This window comes from Lissotriton helveticus, chromosome 3_2 (genome assembly GCF_964261635.1).
Source record: "Lissotriton helveticus chromosome 3_2, aLisHel1.1, whole genome shotgun sequence".
NCBI lineage: Eukaryota > Metazoa > Chordata > Amphibia > Caudata > Salamandridae > Lissotriton > Lissotriton helveticus.
Genome location: NC_136062.1, coordinates 167720807 through 167747334, shown reverse-complemented (window position 1 = coordinate 167747334; position 26528 = coordinate 167720807). Strand labels below are relative to the sequence as shown.

Genomic DNA, 26528 nt, shown 5'->3' with positions numbered 1-26528 from the left:
GCAACACCCACCTTTGGGATTGAGCGGAAACCTGGAAGCGGAGGGAGCTCAGATGGCCTGAACAAGGAGAACCGACCATTCCACACCAGCCCGTGGAGATCCAAGGGGCAAAGGCCTCAGGGACACCGGTGGCAGAGGGTCCCGACACGAGAGATGAATCCATCGCCGTTTAACCTGCACGTCCCAGGAAGAAGAGGAACTTGTGCGCAAAGGCAGGAGTCAACAACTACCCTTCAGGTGGAGCTATGGACTTTGCGAGGTAGTACCCCCATCGTCTCCTCCATTCACACGCAGACTGTGGAGTTGGAGAAATGCTGTGGAATAATACCCGGCCCAGTGGAAACCTGATGAAAAGGGCCTCCGGGACATCTCGTGGCAGGAGAACACCCGAGAGAGGGACGTCCTAGTGAGAAGAATGTCCTTCGAACACTCCATCCTTTGTAAAGTAAAGCCAAGCTGCCTACAGTGAAGAAACCGACGGACCAGCAGAAGACAACATCCTTCAAGTCCAACATCTGGTCATCCTGTTTGACGTTATCCTCAAAAGCAAGATCTCAGTGGACTGACCAATACACGTCCACGGCGCAAGTAAAGAAGAGCACGCCCACCGATAACCAGGACGTCAAGCCAAGAAGAAATAGTTTCAGCAGCAATTTCCACCGTCGTCATCAAGCAAGCAGCTGAAGAGACTCAATGTAAATTTGTAATTAGTGTATATTTATGTACTTCCTCCCACAGATTCGGACTTTTGTCTTTCCTTAATTTTTATCAAATTCTGGGAGGAATGTTGTGTCCTAGCAGACACAGGCTAGGGTTAAACTTGTAAGCCTACACTAAACACCCACCCACCACTGATGTCACGACATCACGTGACACAGTCAATAAATAGAGCCGAGCGCTCGTGCTCGTGGCTCACTAACCAACTATCTATCCGGTGTCTGTGTCGCAATTATTACCAGCATGTGGGCCTAGGGCCCCACGACATAACAACACCTTCAGGTAAAGTCCGCTCAATATACCGTCCCGTGCATACACAATTGGCCCCCTGCCGAAGGCCCGCATAATTCCCGATTCCATTGCGCAGCGCTCTGACACCGTGTGAAGCGCTCCCTATTATGCATGATGCTTCCTAGTAGCTAACGCCGTCCGCATCGCTGACATTGTGCCTCGCCCCCATACCCTCGCTACGCTAAGGCCTCTCACCTCGTAGATCGCACCGGCGCTGCAACAGATCGTCCCCAGCCCCGGACGGCCTGTCCTGCACAACTGCTGATCCGGCTAGCCTGCAATCCCCCGAGGCGAGAGACAAAAGAGGGCTGCTCCCTGGGGAGCCGTAATTTTATCAATTTGGGGGAGGGCTCTCAGACGCCCATCCTGGCATCTCATCTTACGGCGAGACCCTCCCCATGACAAGCCTTGAAGAATCGAAACTTACACTCCGGCCCTTCCCACTAAAGGCCCCCCTCCCCTAGCCGCGGGGGTGGCCTCTCAACACATGACACACCCCTCATAAAATGTCTTGCACGTGTTTCATCTGCGGTTCTGAACACACATTGGGGCAGATTTAGGGATCTGTTCCTTATCGACTCATAATAGCCCCTTCTGTGTTCAGCACTAGGCTTTGAATGACTGTTTGTAACTGACAACCGTTAGGTGCCCAGAAAGGACTGCCCCTGCCGCCTGGGGCATAACCCGGGGCATAAGTCTGCACGTCCATCTCAGGACGCACTTAATACACCTGAAATGGAAATACAACATACATTCCGAATGTGCTTGTCTGTTATGGCCTCAGCCAGGCTTCTCCACTTCACTGAATTGAGTCATCCTCGGCAATTCGTGAACAAGCTAGCGCCAAGTTTTAGGAGGAATTATAAAGCTAGAGAGTTCCATGGAGTGTGATTATGAGTTGAACTACACAGGGAAGGGTATTTACTCATCCGATATTAGACAAGCAACTTGATCAGTGTATGTATTTGATAACGTTTTATCATTTAAGGGGCTGCGAAAAGTGTTGCCTTTGTTTATTACACTCATAAATAAAAACATAAGAATAAAGATACCCCATCTCAAAGTTGGTGAGGCCCCCTGAGATTATGGTCACCTCTTTTGTAATCGCAAACATTGAAATCCAGATGCCTGCGAACCCCCCCACCCCCACCCCCCTGTCTCTACCAGGCACATCAGGTGTCAACTGCACACCTCAGGATATCCAGAATGAATCATAATAATACAACAGAGAGTATAACACCAATAAAAGCGGATGCCTTTCGGTTCGCAGTTGAAAGGCAACAAAGTGCAGTCATAGTCCAGAACTTTCAAGTGCAAAGCGCATCAACACCTCGTCAGGAGAAGTAGGCGCTATATAATGCAAAAATATTACAAATGCAATATGCGAAGGAATCTGACGTGTTTAGGGGAGGATTGGAAAGTGGTACAATAATTGGAATTTATTGTATAGTGTTTGATGTCACAATCACTGTGCGTTGGTGCTGCAGATAACATATGTTACTACTACGCATCACAACGTTTCTCAGACTGCGTAGGAGCAGGCAAAGTTCACAGAATAATTACTGCAACAGGTGCATTGACCCACCCAACTGTTGAGAGGCTTTTGTGTAAACTTATGGTGCCAGACAAAAGTTAGAACGCGAGGACGGCACACTTCAGGTACCTGAGACGGCAGCTTACAATGGGGTGGCGTGCAAAAAACGACATTGTTGAGGACAGAAAGCACACAAGTCATTTGGAATTTTGACATGAGTTGTGCCCAAAGAGATCATGACATTAGCACCGATCGGCTAGCGCCAAAACACAGACTCGCTCTTTCAAGTCCACGCTGCACATATTCCATTGTGCATTTCACTTCCAAGATAAACTCTCACGTTCCACAAGAAGCTGCGATATTCCAGGGGGATTATTTTACACCCGTTAGTTACTTTCCTATAATACGCCTCATGGCCACTGTGTCTTCCCGTCTGCCCCTCCGCCACTCCCTACTGCCTCGCCACGATTTCTGTCGACTGTTACCCCCTCCCCCTTTACATCGCCCCCTCTATAACTACCCGGCATAGTGTAGCATGGATGGATTTTTAGCCACACAATTCCTACATAAACACATTCATACATCCCTGTGAATTATCAATTTCACACAACGGGAGGCTTTATGTTTAATTATTTCCTTCGCCCCGTATAATAACCTTCTAAACATAACGATGTATTTATGTAGTGCAAGCATCAAAAACTCAGCTGCAGCTGTGCCCTTTGAGAAGCAGCACCCTCTCCGAGATTGGTAAAGGAAAGACGAACATTGTACTGGCAATCAGGGCCTATACTGTTTATACATACAACCCCGCCTACCAAGTAACACAACTAACATGTTTCTATCCTTAAACTGCAGAAAACCACACGGCACAGCACTGCCAATTGAAAAACAAGCATTAGCATAGCCAATAGGTCTCGCCTTTGGGGCCTTATTAGGGAGAGAGGTGGGACTGGATTTAGGTGGAGGGAGAGATGAGGAGTGGCTGGAGAGAGGGGGTAGTGGAGGTGGAGGAAGAGAGGGGGAGTGGAGGGAGGAGTGGAGGAGCAGGAGGAATGGAGGAGCAAGGGGGAGTGGGGGCAGGCGGAAAGGAAACTTTAGCAGGGCAGAAACCTGTACTGGGAGGATTCATAACTACTGTGCAAGTACACATTCATTATGCAGCAAAACACTGTTTCTTGTTTGGTATATGCGGAGAACTGAGTTCCCTCTGGGGCCACTTAATTCCGGGCCAAGGAACAGCAGCAGTCATCCTTCCCCGCCAGGCCTGCTAATGTGCTGGGCTCCGCATCAGAACCCCCGAACCCCTTCCCTGCACGGGTCCTATCTTTTGCTTAAGGAGGTCACCTCGGACTCCAGCGGGGCCATTCTGCAGAGTCAGGCAAACCGTCTTCACGTGCTCATGCAGAGGCAAAAGGAAAGCGAAATCAAAGATGAGTGGTGAGGAAGAAACTGCGTGCGCATTACAGGGGGGGGTTGGTCGGGTGGGGTTTAGTCCTTGTTCATGAAGCCAGCCAAAGGGAACGATGCACTGAAGGAGTCGAGGAGCGACCTCCAAGACGGACATCCCCCTCCCTGATACACACTGCCGAGCTGTGTCCCACCAGGGGGCAGAATTAAACAGTGAAAAACACCACAATACTGACAACTTCAGAACAGACTGAGCGTGTAAGTGCGCCAAGATAGGACGGCATCTCTCACAGCAGGAAAGCACCACCGCCCTCCCCACATCCATACCTCCATCCATCCGAGAGTGGCGCTGGGAGCATTAGTTCCTACAAGGCCTCTTCATTTACATAACTTGTCCCTTCGAAGCCACTGGAATATTTGAATTTAGAAAGCACCCAATTAAACCTATTATTATGCAATGTTCCATGTAAAAAGTATCAAATTCCTCCCACCAGCACTGGTGGCGACAATTAGTTTTCCACATCGCGTTCCACAAGCGTTTATAATATATATCAATGGGGACAAACAAATGTTGCTTTTTACATCACTGCTGGAAAGTGCAAAATAAACTTGGATCTAATATGCCATGCTGCTGCTGCAGCATTACAAATGCATTTAATCAGTGTGTGCCTCGCACTGAAAGTAAAAAAAGCAGCAGGGGTAGGGAAGAGAAGAGGGGGCCTGCACATGATTCCCTTGCGGGAGCAAGCAGGAACCATCTGTTAGTAATTAGCAGATGGTTTGAAACCTCGTTCCCGCCAAGGAACCGCCAAACTTGCAAGCGTTGCCATTCAAAGCAATGCAACACGTGCACTTTTTTGCCTGCAAAGCTGTGTCGATTACAAAAGGTCTTTTCTCTCTTAGTAATTAACAGATGGTTTGAAAGCTCGCTCCCGCAAGGGAATCGCCAAACGTGCATGCATTGGCATTCAAAGCAATGCAACTCGTGCAAGTTTTTGCCTGCAAAGCTGTGTCGATTACAAAAGGTATTTTTCCTAAGCAGCGCATGCGCACTGCGTACGCGAGACCTAATAAGGGTGGGAGAGTGGGAGAAGCTTCTCTTTATACTGAACTACCACAGCTCTCCGAAGAGCAGTGCTTGAGCGCTGGCTCACGCTCGACCTAAAACATGCTGCAGGGGAGATAACCACATCCCTTCAGGGCTGCAATTTTTAAATGCAGAGGACAGCGTAACTTTGTAAGTAAATCACCAATGTTGGGCAGTTTATTAAAGGTTATTTGCGGCGTTTCGGTACTTCTAAATCATTATCTTGTACTAGAAAGTGCCAATGTTTCTAAATGATTTTCCTTAACTGCCAGTGATTCGTGGAACATTTCTATACACATATGGCTCAAGTCCTAGAAAAAAAAGTGGGGGGATCCACCAAGTTAAACAGAATGGGTGTAACATCACTGCATGTAACATCAGGGTGCGTGACATCCCATGTGGCATCACAGGAAGTGGCATCCCAACCGATGACCTCACAGAAAGTGACATCAGATCTTAGATCCTCAAATACATTTATCAAGTCTATCAGGAGTACATTTGAGTGCATTACAATATTTAACAAATTTGATTTTGCACTGGTGTTGTGTCAAAATATTGACACAATCCCAACGCAAAATCTGGGCCTAAATTTATACATGTATTTTTTGTAAACCTTGACACAAAGATATTGACAACAATGAGAAACGTTCAGCTTGTTTGGTTGCAATGTATGTATTTTAATATATCTTATGGTGTTTAGGCATCTGCTGCAGAGATCTTTGTGTGCCCGCTAAATCTCAGCAAATAATAATAATGGTAAGAAAACTCTGAAGGATAACATATTTGCTGGAGAGACCTGTGTTTTGCCTAGTCCTAGTCTTGAATGAAAGTAGCATAGCGGGTTAATATGTCTCATGCAAAGCACATTATGCAACACGCAGATGACATATTTTTATTTCATGTAAATGGGCAATGGCTTACTGTTTTTAAGACAGATCGTTTTGTAGTTTGCAGTTCATAATTGTAATCCTTCTAATATAGCACAGTGAGGTACAAAGTACATGTGGCTCCTATATCTTGTAAACCTCACTGTCTTATGTAACACAGCCTTTATATTGATGTACACTCATATGATTTATTGTCAGTGTATAATCTGTACGTGTGATATAAAGCACTTTGACACTCTGCATTGGGATAAGTAGTGCTAAAGCACTATAAAAGAAATCAAACAAAATAGTGGTATTTAAATTGTTATTTGTGTAAATACTGGGGCAACAAACACATCTGACATTCTTACAGTGTATGCATCTCTTATATACAGGGACTGAACAAGTCAAAAGCATTTCTCTCTTAAGCACCTGTGAAGTGATAAGATGGGAGCTTTATGGCACAAAGAGGCAGTAGGAAACAGCTTCATGGGGCCCCCAGCAGGGCCCCAATGAGAGCAAGGCACTCGGTGGCTGCCTCGGGGTGGCAGGATGAACTGCACCCTAACATTTTGTGATGAGACCATGCATTCCCTTACGGAATGCATACTCCCATAGAAAATTATAGGATTGCGACCGAACAGGGTTCGGTCGCTGTTCTGTTGCATCCTTATTCCTGGAATGGAACCGATGACTGGAGGTCGTTCGATTCCAGTTCCAGAATGTTGCCGCATGGACTCGGGTCCGTCCAGCATCATAAAAGCTTGCTCATGCAGTGCCATGTCCTGAACTTATAAACGTTTTTGTGAATAATTACAAAACTCCATTGACTTTGTGTCCCTATAGTTCTTTAATCTTACAAGTCTTTAAACAGCTTTGACCTCTTTTATTCAAATGTGTTTATAAATTACAATTACCCGTAGCACTGTATGGGTGATTATAAAAAACCTTAGTTCTTAGTTTTTAATAACATATGCTTTAAAAACTAACCTGTGTGCATGCATTCCATTTTATTGTTTCCGTTTGATTGTTTACTTAAGCGGTGACTGCATGAATTATATGGCATTTGCTACAAGTATTAATGAAATTGCAAGATCAATATTGAAAAATACCACAACAACATATGTTTTTGAAGTATGTGCCTGTTTATGATGCACTACTTACATTTATAGTTTAATGTTTTCTATTGTGATATCTTTACAAGTTTCGAACACTTTTAAAAATCTGTTATATTTTTAATATTTGGAAATCGTTTTTCAAAGTTTTTTTATTCTTCTTTTCATACTAAAGTACACAGTTTAATACTTATTTTCCTCAACTATATTTCACAATCTTTAAAAAAATTCTAACCTTCATCAAGTCAGAACACTACTAAGCCAGACCTATTTCCTTTGCCAACGCTTGTTCTAATTTACCCATCAAAGAGAATTAAGATATTGATGTCTTCTGTAAGTGTACACAGCAATAAATTACTAATCGTCACCATGAATGTATCAACTAAATGCTTTGAATGCTAAAATATTTTTTATTGTCTTGGCAGGTGTCGAAGTACCTGAAGTGCTCAATCAGATGTGCAGAAGAGTCTCCTTTTTAAACACGGATGTCATACATAGGTAGGGAATCAGAGACCATCCACTATGAATGTTCCAAACACTGTACATAGGGCACAAATTCATGGCAGAGCAAAGCTGTCAGGGATCATAGTAAAATAAGTTCTATGTTAAGGGAAGAATCTCAAACTTACCAAGAACAACTGTAGTGTGAAAGAGTGAAGTTTGTATCAGCAGCATTGGATGCATTAAATGCCACCCTTGTTTTAGTGGAAAAACAAAGTGAGAGCCATACACTTTCTTGCTGAAAAGACAAAGGCTTCACCACGCCTCCCATGAACTGTGAAAATCTTCCATTACCACCAAATTGAAGAAATGGCACAACCATAGGTCCCTGGTCTTGCTATTTATTGTTATATCAACAATTATTAGTGAATCAACAGCTTAACACGCATTTCAGTAAAACACCTTGCTCACAACCATGTCTGAACAGCAAAGAGAGAAAAAATTCAGCTAAATCATGAACATAGAAACAGTACAGGCTTAATGTTATAGAACTTTCACAACCCTTCATAGAATCAACCTTATCGGGATTCATTACCTGTTAATGTTGTACAGTAACTTATGTACATTCTGCCATTAATCTGGTGTGTGTGTGTATATCTATATATATATATCTATATTACCTACTGGCAGTCCCCAGTGTGTAGTTATAGTTACAACCTAGTTTTCATAGAAAAGCATTTTTTGATTTTCTAATAACTTTGGCGTAGTTTGACGAATCTTTTCAAAATTCTCCCCAAAAAAAGTCAAGCAGGGGCTGAGAAAAAAAGGGGGCTCCCAAAACACGTTTTCCCCATGTTAGTTTCTATAGGACATTTTGCGACGAGCTACAGCCCGAACTGCTGAACGGAACTAACCCAAATTTGGCAGAAAGGTAGAGTGACCTTTTTTTTCAATGTTCATTCTGCCATTAATCGTGTGTGCGTGTATATCTATATATATGTCTAAATTACCTACTGGCGGTCGCCAGTAGGTAGTTATAGTGACAACCTAGTTTCCGTAGGAAAAGCGTTTTTTGATTTGCTAATAACTTTGGTGTAGTTTGACAAATCTTCACGAAATTCTCCCAAAAAAAAGTCTATCCAGGTCTGCTCCTATCCTGAAAGTTTGAGGGTGATTTGTCAACGAGAGGCTGAGAAAAAAGGGGGGTCCCAAAGCACGTTTTCCCCAAGTTAATTTTCATAGGAAATTTTGCGACTAGCTACAGCCCGAACTGCTGAACGGAATTACCCCAAATTTGGCAGAAAAGTAGAGCTTGGTTCAGAAAGCAACCTTTTTTTTTAAATGTAAATCTGTGCAGTAGTTTTTGAGAAGTTGAAAAAATAAGATTGAAAAAATCAATTGCCCATAGGAAATTTGTGCAAGGCTACAGCCGAAACTACTGAACGGAATTACCCCAAATTTGGCAAAAAGGTAGTGCTTGGATCAGAAAGCGACCATTATTTTAAATGGTGTAAATCAGTTCAGTAGTTGCTGAGAAATTAGAAAAATGAAAGTTTCGATATCTGGGTGGAGCCTAAGTCCTGTGCACGAGCTTCACTGTGATTGGCTGCCAACACTCCAAACCAGGAAGTATTGGTAGCCATCTTGTGACTCGGTAGAAGCGAGACACTAGAACACAGAGAAACAAAGGTATAAAACAAGAGAAGGGGGTAGGGTAGAAACACCCTGACCCCCAAGGCATGCTTGGGGGGTCTCAGAAGGCCCCCCAGGGTAAAAGAGAGCATTTTTATTTTTAAAAAAAAGAAAAATCGGCGCAATTCGCACTGGGGTCGCGGGTTCCTGCATTTTATTTTCATGAGACCCCAGTGTGAGCTAGGTCTCGGGGGATTTTTTAAAAAAAAGTAGTGGGGGCTCGCTGGGGCTGCAGGGGCCCTCTAGGTCACTCATGTTGGGAGGAGTGTTGCTCGGCCCCTCTCCTGGAGCCCTCCATGTGCTTATAACTTTGGCTTTGTTTGACGAATGTTTACGAAATTTTCCAAAACTTTTCTCCTTTATGATCAGCTCCTATCTTTAAAGGGTAGGGGTGATTGGTCAAGGGGGGCTGAGAAAAAGGGGGGGGGTCCCCAAATCATGTTTTCTCAATGCATTTTCCATAGGAAACTTTAGACAAGACTACAGGTCAAACTGCTGTACGTAATTACGCCAAATTTGGCAGGGAGAAAGGTCTTGGTCCAGAAAGCGCGCTTTTGTATAAATGGTGTAAATCCGTTCAGTACTTTTTGAGATATTAAAGGAAAAGAATATATATATATATCTGCCCGGTGCCTAACTCCCGAGCATGAGCTTGCCTATGATTGGCTGCTAACACTTCAAAGAAGGAAGTGTCCTCTGATTGGCTGCTAACACTTCAAACCAGGAAGTGTTAGCAGCCATCTTGTGCCTCGCATTGAGTGAAAATATAAAAGAAAGGTCCCGGGGACAATTTAATATACGGGAGCTCTGTGTAATGATGATATGGATGCAGTGAATGTTTAAGATTTATTAACAATAAAGGAGAAACAGGTGAGCGCCAAGCAGCACAACTTCCACTCCAGGACACCAGTAGGAAGATAACCCTTTCACGCTCCCTCTGCCCAACATCACCACTTCGCAGCTATGCCTTTAGAAGCCAGTTCGTCAGCACGCGGCTCTCTACCTTTGCGAGCTAGTTCACTGCTGTGCCTCTACGTCTGCGAGCTACTATGCCGCTGCTCCTTTGGGAGCATACGGCCCGCAGTTCTGCCTCTGTGATTCGAGCCCACGTGCCACAGTTGCGAGCCTGGGTGCAAACTGTTCATAAGTCACACTATATGAGCATTGAAAAGCAATTTTGTGATTCAGTCCGTCAGCTGGCATCTGTCCGAGGCATTTCTGAAAACATACCGGAGCTCTGTCTGTGAGAGATACCCCTTTCACGCTGCATCTCCCCACATTAGCAGGTAACGCACCCTCTTCCCACATCACCAGCATACCCCAACAACCTTCTTGGGCCCGCAAGTATCCCTCGGTGAACCATTAATAGGAAGATGCTTGTGAGGTTGTACAAATAGGAATCTTAGTCATGTATGGATTTACATATAAAACATTTTATTAAAACAAAACAACAACAAATAAAACTATGTACAGCCATGGCGTGTCATCGCAGTGAATCATAGCCTGCAAGACAAAAAGAAAGACAAGATAGTGCGCCCTGCGTCCAGCAAAGGAGAAAGAGAAAGAAAGAAAGAGAAAGAGGAAGACAGAGAAAGAGAGAAAGAGCAAGAAAGAGAGACAGAGTGAGATACAAGAAAGAGAGAAAGAGAGAAACAGTGTGAGAGAGAAGAAGAGAGAGAGAGAGAGAAAGAGTGAGAGAGAAGAAGAGAGCGAGAGAAAGAGTGAGAGAAAGAGTGAGAGAGAGGAAGACAAAGAGAGAAAGAGTGAGAGAGGGAGGAAGACAAAGAGTGAAAGAGTGAGAGAAAGAGAGAAACAGTAAGATACAAGGAAGAGAGAAAGAGAGAAACAGTATGAGAGAGAGGAGAGAGAGATAAGGAGTGAGAGAGAGGAAGAGAGAGAGATAAAGAGTGAGAGAGAGAGAGAGGAGGAAGGGAGAAATAAAGAATTAGAGAGAGTGGAAGAGAGAGAAAGAGAGAAAGTGTGAGAGAGAGAAAGGAAGAGATGGCGAGGGAGTGTTGACACTGGAGAAAATCTTCGCAGCTCACCTTTGTGCCACAAGTGTGTCTCCAACCACGTGCCGGGACATAGTGTACTATCAAGTTTAGTGATCTGAAAGATAGTATAGAATTAGCAATTGCAGAGTACATACAACCGTACACACGTAATTTTCTGTTTCGCCAATGCGCAATCAAGCTGCTGCACCCCACCCACTCCCACTGATCGGACGTGTCTGTGCGCTCTGGGGCGCTCAGGCTGGTGCACACTATCCACTCCCACTGCCCAGAGGTGACTGCCCGCTGCTGCAGAAAGAAGTCTCTCTGCTCACCTTCCGCCACCGGCATGTGTGTAAGAGGGTCGTGCCGAAGCAACTTTCTCAGTTTTTTTGATGGATTAAATCCAGAACTGTTGACTGGGTGTGAGTGTTTGATTGGTTCAGATGCTCCGTCCATCACCACCCCCTTTTGTAACTTTCTCAGGCCTTGAGGATGGCCAAGCATAATCGCAGATTGTAATCGCGTTCAGCTCTGGTGGTGTTGAGAGGAGGGTAATGTTGATTTGTGAATCACAGCCTGTTAGATAAAAAGCAAGAGAAGATTGTGCATCATGCGTCCATCAAAGGAGAGAGAAAGAGAGAGAGAGAAAGAAAGAGTGAGCGGAAGACAGAGGGAAAGAGAGAAACTGTGAGAGTGAGAGGAAGAGAGAGAGAGAGAAATAGAAAGAAAGTGAGAGGAAGACAGAGAGAAGGAGTGATAAATACAAAGAGAGAGAGAAACAGTGAGAGTGAGATAAAGAGAGAAAGAGAGAAAGAGTGTGAGAAAGAGGAACAGAGAAACAGAGGGAGAGGGAGAGAGATAGAGAAAGAGAGTGAGAGGAAGAGAGAGAGAAAGAGACAAACAGTGTAAGAGGAAGAGGGAAAGAGAAAGAGTGTGTGGGAGAGAAAGGAAGAGATGAGGAGGGACACTGAGTGCCCACACTGTGTACAAAATCCTCACAGCTCACCTTTACACCACTGCTCTGTCTCCAACCATGTACCAGGACCTAGTATAACTCTCAAGCTCCCACATCTGAAAGATGTGGGAGACCCTCAAACGTCCCTAGCTGGCCTGATTATATATAGACCCCCGGACTGTTCTCCATCCAAGACCCATGATCTTAAGGACTACATAGTCCAAAACACCCTCTCTCACCAACACTATATAATAGTTGGTGACTTCAACGTTCATGCTGACAGATCTGACTGCCCTCTGGCTTCCCAATTTATTAGCACACTTCAATCTGCAAATCTAGCCTTAATCACCTCCGGTACCACGCACCAGGCAGGTCATATGTTGGACCTTATTTTCTCCAACATTCCGGACACCACAACTAAACCCCCGTTACCACTTCTTTGGTCAGATCATTTTCTCGTCCCCTTCCTAATTTCCTTCCCTGCTTGTTCTCGAACAACAGGAAAACGCACTTATGTGCGCAGGAACTGGGACAACTTATCCTCTGAGACCTTATGTCCCGCGCTCACATCTGCCCCCTCTTTACTATCAGCAGATGTGAACTCTGATGCAATACTACTGAATCACTGGATTAGCAGTACAGTAGACTCTATTGCTCCACCCAAAATGGCCACTTCTCGAAGAGAATCCCCGTCTGCTCCCTGGTTCTCTGCAGAACTGATAGCTGAGAAAATCAATTGTAAAAGACTAGAACGTCAGTGGCGGGCAAGCTACTCCGAATCTGCAAAAATCTGCTATAAAAAAGCCCTGCGCAGCCTTCATCACTCCATAAAAAAAGCAAAAAAACTATTCTTTATATCCTCTATTCAACAAGCGGAACAACCCAGCAAAGAGATTTTCCAAATAGTTCAGTCCTTCCTCAAACCCAAGGCCATTGAAACTGAAATTATTCCGTCTAGTAAACTTTGTGAGGATATCTCGGATTTCTTTGACCAAAAAATCCTGAAGGTCTATGACTCCTTCACCCCCTCCGAACCTACAATTATGGCAGACCATGATATCATTGAGATGGCGACCCCTCCCTTAACTCGGTTCCTCCCAATCACCCACGAGGATGCAGTGAAAGAACTACTCAAATGCAAATCTGGTGCTCCTGATGATCCCTGTCCCCCCAAACTATGGAAAACGATGTCGGACGTCATGGCAGGGCCACTCCTACACATCTGGAACACGTCTATCGAGACTGGCACGTTCCCCGACTGCTGGAAACATGCCACTCTTCTTCCATTGAAAAAAAAACCTAATGGCGCCCCCGATGATCTGAGTAATCTCCGACCCATCTCCCTACTAGCAGCCCCGGGAAAAATGCTTGAAAAACTCATCCAACGCCAACTCAATAGTTTCATCGAAAAAGAGGCATACTACACGAAACACAGTCTGGTTTTAGGGCCGGTTTCAGCACTGAAACGGCCCTCATTGAGGTGGCTGAGTCAATCAGGTGGTCACTGGATCCAGGAGCATCGGCTATGCTGGTGCTCCTGGATCTATCTGCTGCCTTCGATACTGTGGATCATGGTAGAATGCTGCTCAGATTGAAGGATACTGGCCTAGAGGACACGGCACTAAGTTGGTTGCACTCCTATCTGACTAACCGCTCTCAGAAAGTAGCTTTGGGCGCCTTTTCCTCTGAACCTAAACAACTGTGGTGTGGCGTCCCGCAAGGTTCCGCCCTCAACCCGCTACTTTTCAATGTTTACTTGGCCCCACTTTTTACCTTAATCGCCAAATGGGGGGTCAAGGCGATTTCGTATGCGGATGATACACAACTAGTCTTCCCATACGCTGAGGTGTCAGAAGCAGCGTTCAGCAAAATAAAAGGATGTCTTAGTGACGTTGCCAGATGGATGAACACTAACACGCTAAAACTGAATGCTAGCAAAACCGAGGTCCTATTCTTTGGGAAAAGTACTCCACCCCCCCCTGACCTCTGGTGGCCCACTGAAATGGGTCCTGCTCCCACCCCTGGCACCAAGGCAAACAATTTGGGTGTGTGGTGGGACGAGACGCTTTCTTTCTCATCCCACATACAACATATCACCTCTAGCTGCCACTATAAACTCCGCAACCTCCGAAAATTCCTCTCCCTTTTACCAACTGACTGTCGCAAATCGGTGGTCCACGCGACAGTCACATCCAGACTGGATTATTCTAACGGCCTCTATCTTGGCCTCCCGAAATATCTGACACAACGCCTGCAGAGCGTGCAGAATGCGGCTGCGAGATTGATAAAACACGTGCCTTTCTAAACATCACATCTCTCCGCATCTTCACCAGCTGCACTGGCTCCCAGTGGCGAGCAGAGTAAAATTCAAAGCTCTCACCTTAGCGTACAGAGCACAAAAAGGGAACTGTCCCAATTATCTTAAACTCCGACTCCCCCGCTTCCACCAAGAGAGACACCTGCGCTCGAACTCGCAGATCCTACTGGCCGTACCACGAGCGAGAAGGGCGAGACTCGGAGGCAGATCTTTTTCGGTAGGCACTGCGAAGCTCTGGAACTCCCTACCCTCTGCCATCCAATCTGCCTCGTCAGAAGCCATCTTTAGGAAACTCCTAAAGACCTGGCTCTTTGCGCAGAAAGCCTAGTACCTCTCCCTGCATTTCCTCTTGGGTTCTGCGGTTTCTTTTTCAGCGCCGGGACACCTCCACGCGAGGTAGCTGTTCGCGCTATATAAATATCGGTATTATTGTTATTATTATAGTACAGAATTAGTAATGGCAGAGTATATACGACTGCTTACGCCTAAATCGCTGTGCCGTCTTTCTGCATCCAGGCTGCTGTACCCCATCCAGTCCCGCCACCCATAGGTATCTGCCCGACGCTGCGCACCCAGGCCTCACTGCTCACCTTTTCGCGGACAGGGGGGCACCCTCCACATCATGCAACTTCGTTCTGCAAGCTAACAGGTCTCCCATTTGGTCCTTGGCAGAGGACATACTAGTGCACCTATCATCATTGTAGGTTGTACACCCGCTCAGTGCTTGCAGTGCTAATAACTCAGTGACAAGTGTGGGGTAGGCCCTCGCTGTTGGGCTCAGGCCTACACTGCAGTGCAGCAGAGCGCACAAAACATGAGGTGTCCGGCCCACCGGGACGGGTCATCACCGTGACGGTGTAACTGTGCCAGCCACAGTGCGAGCAACTCTAAAATGGCATAGAGCACGTGCGCCCGGTCTTTTTTATTAGTAGGGTCACGTGTTCTGTGATGCCTGTGTTGCATGGGTGTGGGATGGGTGTATACCAGCCATGAGGGAGTGGCTGTGGCAACTGTGTTGCTAGATTGGGATAGATCAAGCACAGTTGGGCTATATTGTTTCCGATTATGCTGTAACATTTTGGTTTGTGCTAGTTGCCAGATTATAAATATATATAGAGCGTTCCAGCAAAGTAGTATGTAAAAGCACTTTACTAGACAAAGATTTACTTGGCAGCCTGCTGCAACATCAATTTGAATGCATTCAACGTCTGCTTGACGCTGTCCCTGCCTTTTCTTCTTTAAAGTAGCAGTACTGGGCTACTTTGGGCTACTTTTTGATTGGCTTTGGGCTAGAGAATGCTTAAAAATCTGGCAACACTGTGTGGCAAACTAACAACTAGACCTGTGACCAGCATATTACTACAATGAAAATCTGGGCCATGTAGCATTGTTGTCCTTCGCTGTAAGCTTAAGCAGATTGGGCTGGCCTGGCTTATGCCAGTCCAGCATGAGGCTGTGGAAAATGACTGCGGAGCTATGGGCGTGACTCCGTCGTGAGCTCTATGAGGAATCAACTGATGCGGTCATGCGGGTGTTGGAGTGCTGCGGTCACCCGGGTTGCAAAAGCCAAAGTGTCACTCTGTGAGCCAAGTCCCACAACATGGCCAACATGGAAGGTATGGGGAATTACTGTCCCTATATTCATCCATAGTTCCACACAAGAAAGATGGTGGACATGAGATATCTGTGTGGATATGAATGTTGATTGCACATTCAGTGGGGTGTTGCAGCTCTAGCAATAGAGAGATATGGAAAGTTGAAGTTTCAGTTTTTGGCACATGGAGGGCAGCCAATTAGAGACAAGCTCGTTGTCGCAGTTAGGCTGCGCCAACATATGTATTTATACAATCTTTCCGCCAATCCCCACGCCTTTATAAATTCACTATACACTCTCCTTGCAGTACTCTAATGATCCAGTCTCTAAGTACGTACTTGTACAGTGACCGAGACAAAGTTACATAACTAAAGTCTTCCCCCACTGTCAAAGGTTAGATGGTTGCCTACGCTGTCCAGAGCACTATGTAATGTGGTAGGGCCCAGGAGCAGCATGTTGCATACACAATGAACACACAGACACAGATAGATAGTGGAACTGGGTATGGGCACGTGCGCTTGACTCGTTTTTATTACCATGGTCACATGTCCAGTGACTTCTGTGGTGGATGCGTGTGGGGTGATTGTAAGCAAACCCTCCGGGAATGGTTGGTGCTGGCAACAAGTACAACAGTAATCATTGGATCAGACACAGATATTCAATCATAAAGGGTCAATGATTTGTGCTGCACTAATGTACGGGCACCAGATGTGAAATAATACAGAAAATATTCTATCCTAAAGGGTTCATGACTTGCGGTACACTGTGGTAGGAGAGCAGATGTGAAATTATACACAAAATATTGTATCATAAAGGGTCCATGAGTTGTGCTGCACTGAGATAGGCGCATCAGAAGCATTTAGCGTCTGCGCAGCCAGCGATGATGCGTGGTGCAGGCAAGCCACACTGGAAGCAATGCCTGTTGCCTACTGGACTGGGTTATCTGCAATCGCAACTCAATGGGAATTGTGAGCCTTGTAGTGTGCATCGTAGGCAGCAGTCAGCACAGACATCGAGGAATGTTTTAATCACTTCCTCTTGACAAAGTTCGAGGACATGGAGTACAATTCTCTCTGTAATAAATTAATGATGTCTCAATTTAAATTGTGAGCTCTACTGACCTCAGTGTAGGTGTATGGAACAAAAGATGAAACATTTATGGAATACACTGAGGAAATCTTGGTTCTTCTGAGTACAGTTGTAAAGTACGATATTCTGAAGCTAGAGTCTGAACTGGTCGTTCATCATATCGTCCACCTTTTCCAGTAGGGAACAGCTGTGGAAAAGAACGAGCTTCCAAACTTGTTTCTCACACACCCATGGGAGTTCCTTTTCATTTTTTCATCTGGAACAATTCAATAGTATCTCCTATCAGTTCTTTTGAATTTAGAGGGTGTATAGTATGATGTTCATACATTTCTTCTTTTCTTGAATTGACCACTTTTTCTATTTGTCCACTTGAAATATGTGTTCCATCTTCTAAAGTCATTTATTTTTCTTCAATATTTACAATTTTATAGTAAATATTGTTTTGCACCAGATATAATGTAGCCTTTAGGACTTTCGTGGCATGTACTAACTCTTGCCATATTTTCCGACTCTTAGTGAGTACACCATTAACAAGAAAGACTACAGGTTCAGTATCCTCTCTTTCTACACCAACAGTTTCAACATTTTTCTTAAAATCTAAAGGTAAATACACAACTCTTCCTTTCCAACCTCTTTGTACATCTGTTGCAGGCACCTTACCTGTTTTAGGCTGCATACGAATTATAGCCTGAAAAGGGTGCAGAGATGGTATAAGGATGGCCTCATATGTATTTAAATCTGTAAGTTTAGGAGGTATAGTAACTAATTCTAAGTCATTATGGACAGCTCTAGCTGGCATTTTGTTTCTTCTAATTTATTTTAACAATATTTACAAATACATTGTACAGTACCTAAATCAAAACGACCTTCCACAAACAGATAAGCAGCAAATTATTTCTATTTATCATTGTTTTCCTGTTCACTTTTTAAAAACACATCTACATTCCTAGTTTGAATTTTATAATGAGTACGTCGAGAACAAATACAAACATAGTTGGGATTTTCACCAGAAACTACTTTAAATGTTGTTGTTTTTTTTCAAACTTCACATCAGTACTATCTTCCATCTCTTCTTCAACATGTATACTTATCAAACTTTTATTTTCTGTACACTCCTCTCGACGAGCAAAGAAACGTAACTCTATATCATCACAAACTTGTTTTACATCCAATACTGAACCATGCAAAAGTGCTGTACTAATTTCATTTAGACATAATGCAGGAGTTTTCACATAGTATAATCTTCTAACTAACTTTCACATTTCAGAATGATGTACTACTAACATTGTTAAATGATTAAAACGACTTTGACATACTTTCCTAGAGAGATAAGCCAGAGAATGACCTTGCAACCCTGTATTTTTTCTCACTTTGGAAGGATCTAGTTTTTGTAATATATTAATCTTCTGTTTCACAGTTTTTTTCTATATTGTCTGTGGAAATTAAGTAAAATATCAACAGATTGTTGATGTATACTACAAATACTACTACAATCCCATGTACACACTGGAGCCTGGGTACCTCTCCCCTGACGTTCTTCAGCTATGCTTGGTCAACATTTCTAGGAACTATCTTTTCTTTGTTAATTAGAGAGATATTTTTCATAAGAACGACCACAGGTATCAACTGCATGCAGTAATCTATTTTGTTGAAAATAACAAAATATTGTATCATGTCCATGAGGTGTGCTGCACTGAGTTAGTGGTCCTGAACCACTCAGTGTGTGTGCACCATGCGATGATGCTATAATTGATATAAAAAAGTTCTTGAAACAAGGATACTAAAAGGATATTATGTAGGTTGTAGGGACGGTGTAGTTAGTTGTCTACTCCACTCTGTAATTACTGCCTGAAAATTCAATTTTAATTGAGAGCCCTCATGACCGCAGTGTAGACAGGAGTCTGCGGTGAGCAAGGGCTCACAGCCGCGTGTTGTTGAGTAGAGTTGCACAGTATTGGCAATTCAGCGTGTGTGTATTCAGCGATGATAAGTGGTGCACTGAGTTAGTGGCACCTGAAGCAACCAGCTTATGGGCACCCTGCGATGATGCGTGGTCCGGGCGCGCTGCACTGGGAGCAATATCTTTTGTCTATTGAATTCTGCTTTAATAAGGCCACGTGGCGATGACTTATGGTGCACTGAGTTAGTAGTATCTTTGGCGCTCTGCGTGTTTGTACCCTGTGATGATGCGTGGTCTATCCGGACAATTTGCAGTTCTGAAACTGTCTCCATTGAATGTCAGATGGCAACATTTCGCAGATTTCTTGACAGGGGTTATAAGAAACATCAATTGACCCTTGCCTTGAATAAAGCTAATAATCTGCTAAGAGATAACATGCTCCAGCCCCAATCTAGTACCAACTCTGAGAAGGAGAGTGTGGAGCAAGATGTACATTCTATTCGGCTGATCAGGACATTTAGTGCTCAAGAGAATGCTATCTGCAAGATTATTTATTCAGAATGGCCTATTGTTCTAACTGATAACATTCTTCGTCCCATTCTACCCAGCTTACCAGCTATCACCTTCAGAAGAGCTCCCTCCATGAGGGATGCCCTTGTGAGACCTATCCCTGAAGTACAAATCAAAAGTACCTGGCTCGCTGAGACAGTTTTTTTCAAATATAATTCTTGCCGTGCGTGCACCTTTGCTAAGAATAGCACTTCACTATAAAACAGCTTTTAGTGAGAAGGAGATAGCAATTCAAGAACATCTTACCTGATGTACCAAATATGCCATCTATAAACTTAAGTGCACCTGCAATCTGGAATACATTGGTAGCACCAAACTCCCAGTCTTACAACATGTTAGGGCCATCGTTAATTCTGACCACAATTATCCCGTCGCAAGACACTTCAAATCTGTTCATGAGAATAAACTAAAGGATTTGGAGTATACAGTTATAGGGTCAGTTCCCAACCCCTGACAGGGAGGGAATCGAGATTAGCTACCTAGACAACGTGAATCTCATTTCATTTTAGCTCTCGATACAAGAGTCCCTAACCGCCTAAACATGAATGAAGATTTGCACAATTTTTTATGATGGGCATGTTTTGCACTGTATCAGTATTACATGTGTATATACATATATATAAAAAAATATATATATATAGTTATATTCCTTTATTATGTGGTTTGTCTGTGATCTTTCTATTAAATATTGCACTCGCACTTTAGGATTGTTTAGGCTTAAACGATTCAGGGTTTTCCCTCGCTGCTAGTGATTCAATATGTTTCCACAGCATTATTTTGCACTTTTTTATGCACCTTATTTTTATACAGACTTCATTACCATGTGACATCTTGATTGCATTTATACACTTTTTATCATGCAATTTTGATACTTTGAGATTTTATCCATCTTTGGTCCTTTTTAGCATGCATATTGACAATATTGCACTTGCATTTTTATTGTGGAACATTTACTGTAGAACTGACTGTTATGAGATTTTATACATTTTCTAATCTTTTTTGGTCCTTTATAGCATTCGGTTTTTATATATTTGACCGGTTTTGATAATATTGCACTTGCACTTTATTGAGGAACATTTGCTGCTGATTTGACTGAGATGTTATATTTCGTATTTCTCTAGGTATCTTAGAATACTAATTAGTTTATGCATGATATGTATAGGAAGGTTTATGTCTATTTCAGTCACTATTTATTCTTGAGTGCATATTACTTTTTACGCTCTTCTTTTAGAGAACTGTCCCTAGGTATGTTATTCAACTTGGGCACTTGCCCACACTTCCTTGGAATACATTACCCATTGCACTGTAAACCGCTCTTTTGAACCTATATGCTTTTCTCTTGGAACAGTAGTATACCAAAGTCTGTTTTCTATATTTTTGAACCAGGATAGCTTGTTTCTTAAGCTGGTTGTGCCCACTTTTCACTATTTAATACATCAGAGTATGGAGGCACATCATGTGATCAAGCGCCCTGCGAGGAGCGAAACGCGTCATGGCAGGCATTGGTCCTGTGAATTTCACGGTTTGAATTCTTTGAATAAATCGTCACTGCTTCACTCACCTACGTGTTGTGGGAGTCCGTAATTTGTCTCTGGAGTCGGGAGGTCCGTGCCTGAGGTTCCGCTGAAAGAAGAGGGCGGATAGGACTCTTTCTATTATATATATATATATGTGACCAAGAGCCTGTGAGCTTGAAACGCGTCTGTTTTGCCCGAATAAAACATTCTAATCGTACCTGGCTGGTGTGGCTTGTCGTCCTTTGAAGAGAGAAGAGGATTCTGTGGATATATATATCACAATAAGTGGTCACTGACATCACTGATGGCATCACAAATTTTTGTAAATATTTCTGAGACAAATATATATACTAAGGTACTGCATATGTTGAAAGACTAATATTTCGGTACAACTAAAGAGCGATACTATTTCTAACATATGTCATTTGACTGGCTGTGTGCCTGTCTTCATCAGTGTGTGAGAGGATATCTAACTGGCTGTATGGGCATGTGAGTATTTATTGACAAAACCAACTGGGTATTGTCGGCATATGATACAGACAAAATACCAAAGGAGTCAATATGAGTCATTAGAGGAGATTAAGGGCATTGAAAAGGGGTAGACTCAATGCTGAGCTCCATGGAACCCCCTAATTCAGGGTTTTTTCTTTAGAGGAGAACTGACCAAAAGATATAACATGCCTCCTGTTCTCAAGGAACGACTGTAGTCAGGTCCTAGCCAAATGGCAGGTGCCAGCTTCACTGAATCATTGGAGAAGAACTGAGGCTCTGGCTGTGATACACTCAGGCTCTGATACAGATGCTAGACTCTCTTGCTGCATCTGTTCACTGGAGTCTCCAGCTGTATTAAGCCTATAAGCTTCCAGCCAAATGTAACACGAAACTCATTTGGCACATCTCTTTTATCCTGATTCCCTGGAGATGTCATCCGCATCCAATAGGCCTGCTCACAGAATTTGTCAACCAGCGTTGAAGTTCAGTATCATGGCTTAAGATGCTATGGTGTTTCTCCTCTTGGTGTGTTCACCCCCTCCACTTCAATCTCCAGTATCGCATCACGCTTCACATGGTGGCTTGAGTTTGCTCAGGGCAGTGCCAGATATCCAGTCACCAACTTTCACCTGAGCTGGGACAAGATAATGAAACTGTATTCAAAAGGATGTTGATTTATCTAGGTAACCTTTAACGTGGTGGGGATCATGAGGGAACCTTGCAGCAATGATTACAGGTAAATTGAGATCTGTAAATTCTAAGCTGAGAGTTCGACCTTAAAATTGTATAACGATAATAAGGATAAAATTCCATATGCAACTTCGAATGAGTATTTCTGCCTTGGAAATTTGGGAACAGTAAACAATAGGAAATTGGACCCAAGACCTAGGCAATTGAGAATAAGACATGTATGTTTGGGAGTAATCCAGCATAAAATAAATGTAGGAATTGGGCACATTTAATAATACAAATGAAATGTAAATACTCTTTATTGGGTGATAATTTGATTAGTGTTGATGTTTTGCTATCCTGAGGTGCCCACCACTGCAAAAGACACTTAGGGCCAGATGTACACCCTTTTTTGCAGCCTAGCAGGAGCCTCCTGTTTGCAACTGCAAAAAAGGGTAATGGCATGTACAAATGCTATTTTGCGAGTCTCTGACTCACAAAATAGCATTTGCGACTCCCGCTATTAGGAAGGGGTGTCCCTTCCTAATAGCGAGTCACCATGCCATGTACAATTGTTTTGCAACCGCAATTGCGGCCGCAAAACGAGCAGTTTAACTCCTACTTCAAGTGGGTGGTAAACCACTCGCAAATGGGGACTCCTTCCCCTTTGTGAGTATGTGAGAAAATATTTTTAAGATCAGGCAATGGCCCCACCAAGCTTATTGCGGCCTCAAGACTGCTGCGCCACTGCCAGTGATCTCTAATCCCTGGCGGATGGGGTGGTACTAGGGCGGTCTGGCCACCCTGGTCCTATTAGGCTGGTCAAAAGACCGCCACCACCGCGCCCCCAGGAGTCTGGCGGTCCGTGGAATATCAGACTCGTTAGAAGTCCCTTAGGCAAATTGTACAGCATATTGTAATGATGACCAGAATGCATTAGCCTAAGATAAAAAACAATTGAGTAACAAAGATTTTTTTTTTCCATTTTGATTCTGCTGTCTCATTTCTGCGGAATAGAGTTACATTTGCCTGTCAGACCTTTCTTTCTGAAACATGACATCTTGCTGCTTTAAATGCTAATTCAAATAAACCACTCTTTTATTAGGATTACCATAGACGAGGAAGCAGATAAAGGCAAGTCCCCAACAGAGCTGCATGGACAGGAACCACTACGGAGGAGATTTGGCAGGAGCCGGTAGGTTTCTCTAAATGTGTTGTACATCAACAATGCATCATAATATCAAAAACATCAAACTACCAACCATCAACAGCAGTCAAATCATATTATTTATTTTTTCTTAATATAATACAACTAAAAAATAATCAAGGATTTCTGAGCTTCAAAAGATGTTGGCGCAACAAATGTTCATGATTTTTAATTCAGCTCACAGACACAAATATTAACTTCAGTTTCTGTGGCTACCTGTCCTATGTCAGAAAAGTTGTACATTAAATTTGTTAAAAATTAAAGTCTTGCTACAGTAATTTCCATATTTGTAAAAGTGGCACATATTCAGATGGTTATGTATCCCTTAACGTAAAATATTTTATTGACTGTTCGCACTATACAGTCAATATTTTAGGTAGGGCAACTCGCTGTGAGGGTATCAAAGATCCTGGTCACCTATTGCAATGTAAATTGAATCTATCAATCTGGCATACTATGCACCTGTGGGGAAGTGTGCCTGGAATACAAACCTCAGGATTCCAGTGCCATGCCCTAAGCCTCCACCCTCAGAGAGACACCTGATCACGAACGTGGTTTGAAATGGAACTCCAAAATCTCCATTGAGGTAGGTACATGGAGGTAGAGGTATGGTGAAAGACAACAGAGCAGGCGGCATCTAAGCGTTGAAGTACAAATGTCTCAGGTAGGTACATTTTGTCAAGCAAAAGGGCATCAATCTCACACTCGTCACCATAATCTACGTAAGGCTTGATTATAGAGGAGATGGCAATAGGCCCACACCATGTTCGAGCACATACAGTAATACAGCCCTGGAATTACTAGGTCCCGTCAGAGGGATGCCAGTAACGAGTCAAGGTGTGCAGGTATCCCCTCTGCTACTTGGAGAGCTTGGCGACTGGAGCTGAATGTAGAAAGGTGCATGAATGGTAACGTAGCCGAGAAATGCTGAAACTGGAGAGCACCACAGGAGGACACCAGCAAGTTTATACAACAGTTGAGCAGAGTCAATGAGTCTGGAACACACAGACGTATTAGCTCATACATCCGGTAGTGGCTTGCAGAGGGTAGCACACAAGGAGAAAATGGAGAAAACAACAGAGGTGCATGCAAAAAGAACAATGGAAAAATAACTACAAACTTGGAATCATACAGCTAAGTAATTGCAGGACAACTGGCCATTACAACGGTTGATTCTTAAATTCCTTCCATCGAGGCATTGCTCTGATTGTCTCTCTGTTTATCTGACTAAGAAGGCTCACCTCTTCCATCTGTGAAGCAGCTAGCAATGACCAGCAGCCTTAATTCTTTCATTCTCCTTCTTCCTGCCTTTCTCCGACATGATTCCCAAGAGATCATGCTGTTCTCGGACCCCCTGTTCCCAGCAACCCCATTGGGTTTCTTGGAACTAGTAATTGTGTTTTCTTAAGCAGTGTTTTCAGAGCTATACGGAAGAAAGCATAGCTGGTAGACCTGAACAGTTCATGCCCACATATGGACTTTAATTAAAGCAAACAGAAGTGTGGATAGGGTTATATGCCTCTAGAGCATGTATATTTGTCCATCATGCAAGCAAGTTTTAAATTAAATCTGTTCTGTGAGGGAGAAAATATTGAGACCTTGTGTGTGACGCATTAGTTTTCTTCCCAAATCCCTTTATTAATCTAATGTCTTAATTCTGAATCATCTGTAGACAACTAATCTGAGTGGCTAGAAGGCTGATATAATGGTGGAGCCTGGTATTATTAGTGACCCAAATGGGTGCATAATAGAGAGAGAGTATGGATTTTAGTTTGACTATATGGTGGTAACAACTGCAGACTACTGTGCTGACTTGGGTGTTGGGAGGAGTGTCAACATCAATGGTGGCACCTAGTTTTTTTACCTTCACGGAGATTGCCAAGGTTTGCCCTAGGATGTCAGGGAATAGGAAGAGGGGGTAGGCTATGCCTACCTTTGGCCCCAAACAGCAGATTTATGACAGTGGAGTTATTACTGACAAATTTGATATACATATGAGTACCATCATCACATGAGTGAACACCAACCTAAATGTTCTTGGAGAATAAATATGTGTGATCTAATTTAAATATTATAATTAGAATATTTAAATATTTTGAATTAGTTATATCAAGTTTATAAAATTAGCATTTTTTTAAAAATATATCAAACCAATATTTAAGCAATTAAAAAGAATTACATGAATAATATTAACAGTAAAAAAAATAATAAGTAAAAAAATATATTACTAGAAACATATTTTACAATGAATACATTTTAAATAAAGAACAAAAAATACACACATTGGAAAATAAATTTGTTATAAAAACAACAATTGAAAATAAACAATAGTAGCAAAAATAAGTGATGTTACTCCAAATTAAGCAAAAATCGAAAAAGTGTTACAAATTGTACAGATTACGTTTACTGTTCCCACTCCACTAGATGGACACTCCACTAGAAATTCCAAGCAATGGGTGAAGGACTGTGGTAGATTAACTCTATGATTTATGTACTTTTTATTAATCCCTATTTGCTCATTATTATAATTTATCATGTTGCGTTGTGGTCCATATATGTATGCACTTGCAATTATGTGTCTCTTTTTTTCTTCTGTTTAGTGTCTGTAGGTACTCATTATGATCACGGTAAAACCGCCACCGACAGGCTGTCGGTGGTGGTCTCACCGCCATTGTAAGGCCATTTTCCAATCGCCAAATTAAAATGGCGGGTGGTTCCGTGGCAGTCGGACACTCTGACCGCCACGTATACAACGAGCTTCTTGAGCCCGCCGGCGTGTCGGAGGCCTTTCTATCCCCAAAATGGTGGTGTTGCCTACCAGGCACCGCCTTAGGGATTATTATGTCCCTCCACGCCAGCCTTTCGATGGCGGTTCTCGTGCCATGGAAAGGCTGGTGGGGATGGATATTGGGGGCCATAGCGGGCCCCCTTCAACCCGGGCCCTTGATTGTGGGTGTGAGGGGCACCTATATTGCCCCCAACAGATCCCTGTACCAAGTGACAGGCACTGCATGCTGCTTTTCCAAACAAAAGAAGAGTGTAAAGACTCTAAGTAGTACAACCAGAGCAGGCAG

General features: G+C 43.4%; 1 protein-coding gene across 2 annotated transcripts in view; it reads left to right on the top strand.

Annotated features, from left to right (window-relative positions):
* The window catches only part of LOC144826531 (dual oxidase 1-like), a 1074750-nt gene that overhangs the window by 862459 nt on the left and 185763 nt on the right, over positions 1–26528 (top strand). For both annotated transcript variants that reach the window (XM_078684961.1, XM_078684960.1), the window contains 2 exons: positions 7443–7515; positions 23353–23442. In XM_078684961.1, coding sequence (XP_078541087.1) covers positions 7443–7515; positions 23353–23442 — 163 coding nt within the window. The remainder of the gene's footprint in view (positions 1–7442; positions 7516–23352; positions 23443–26528) is intronic.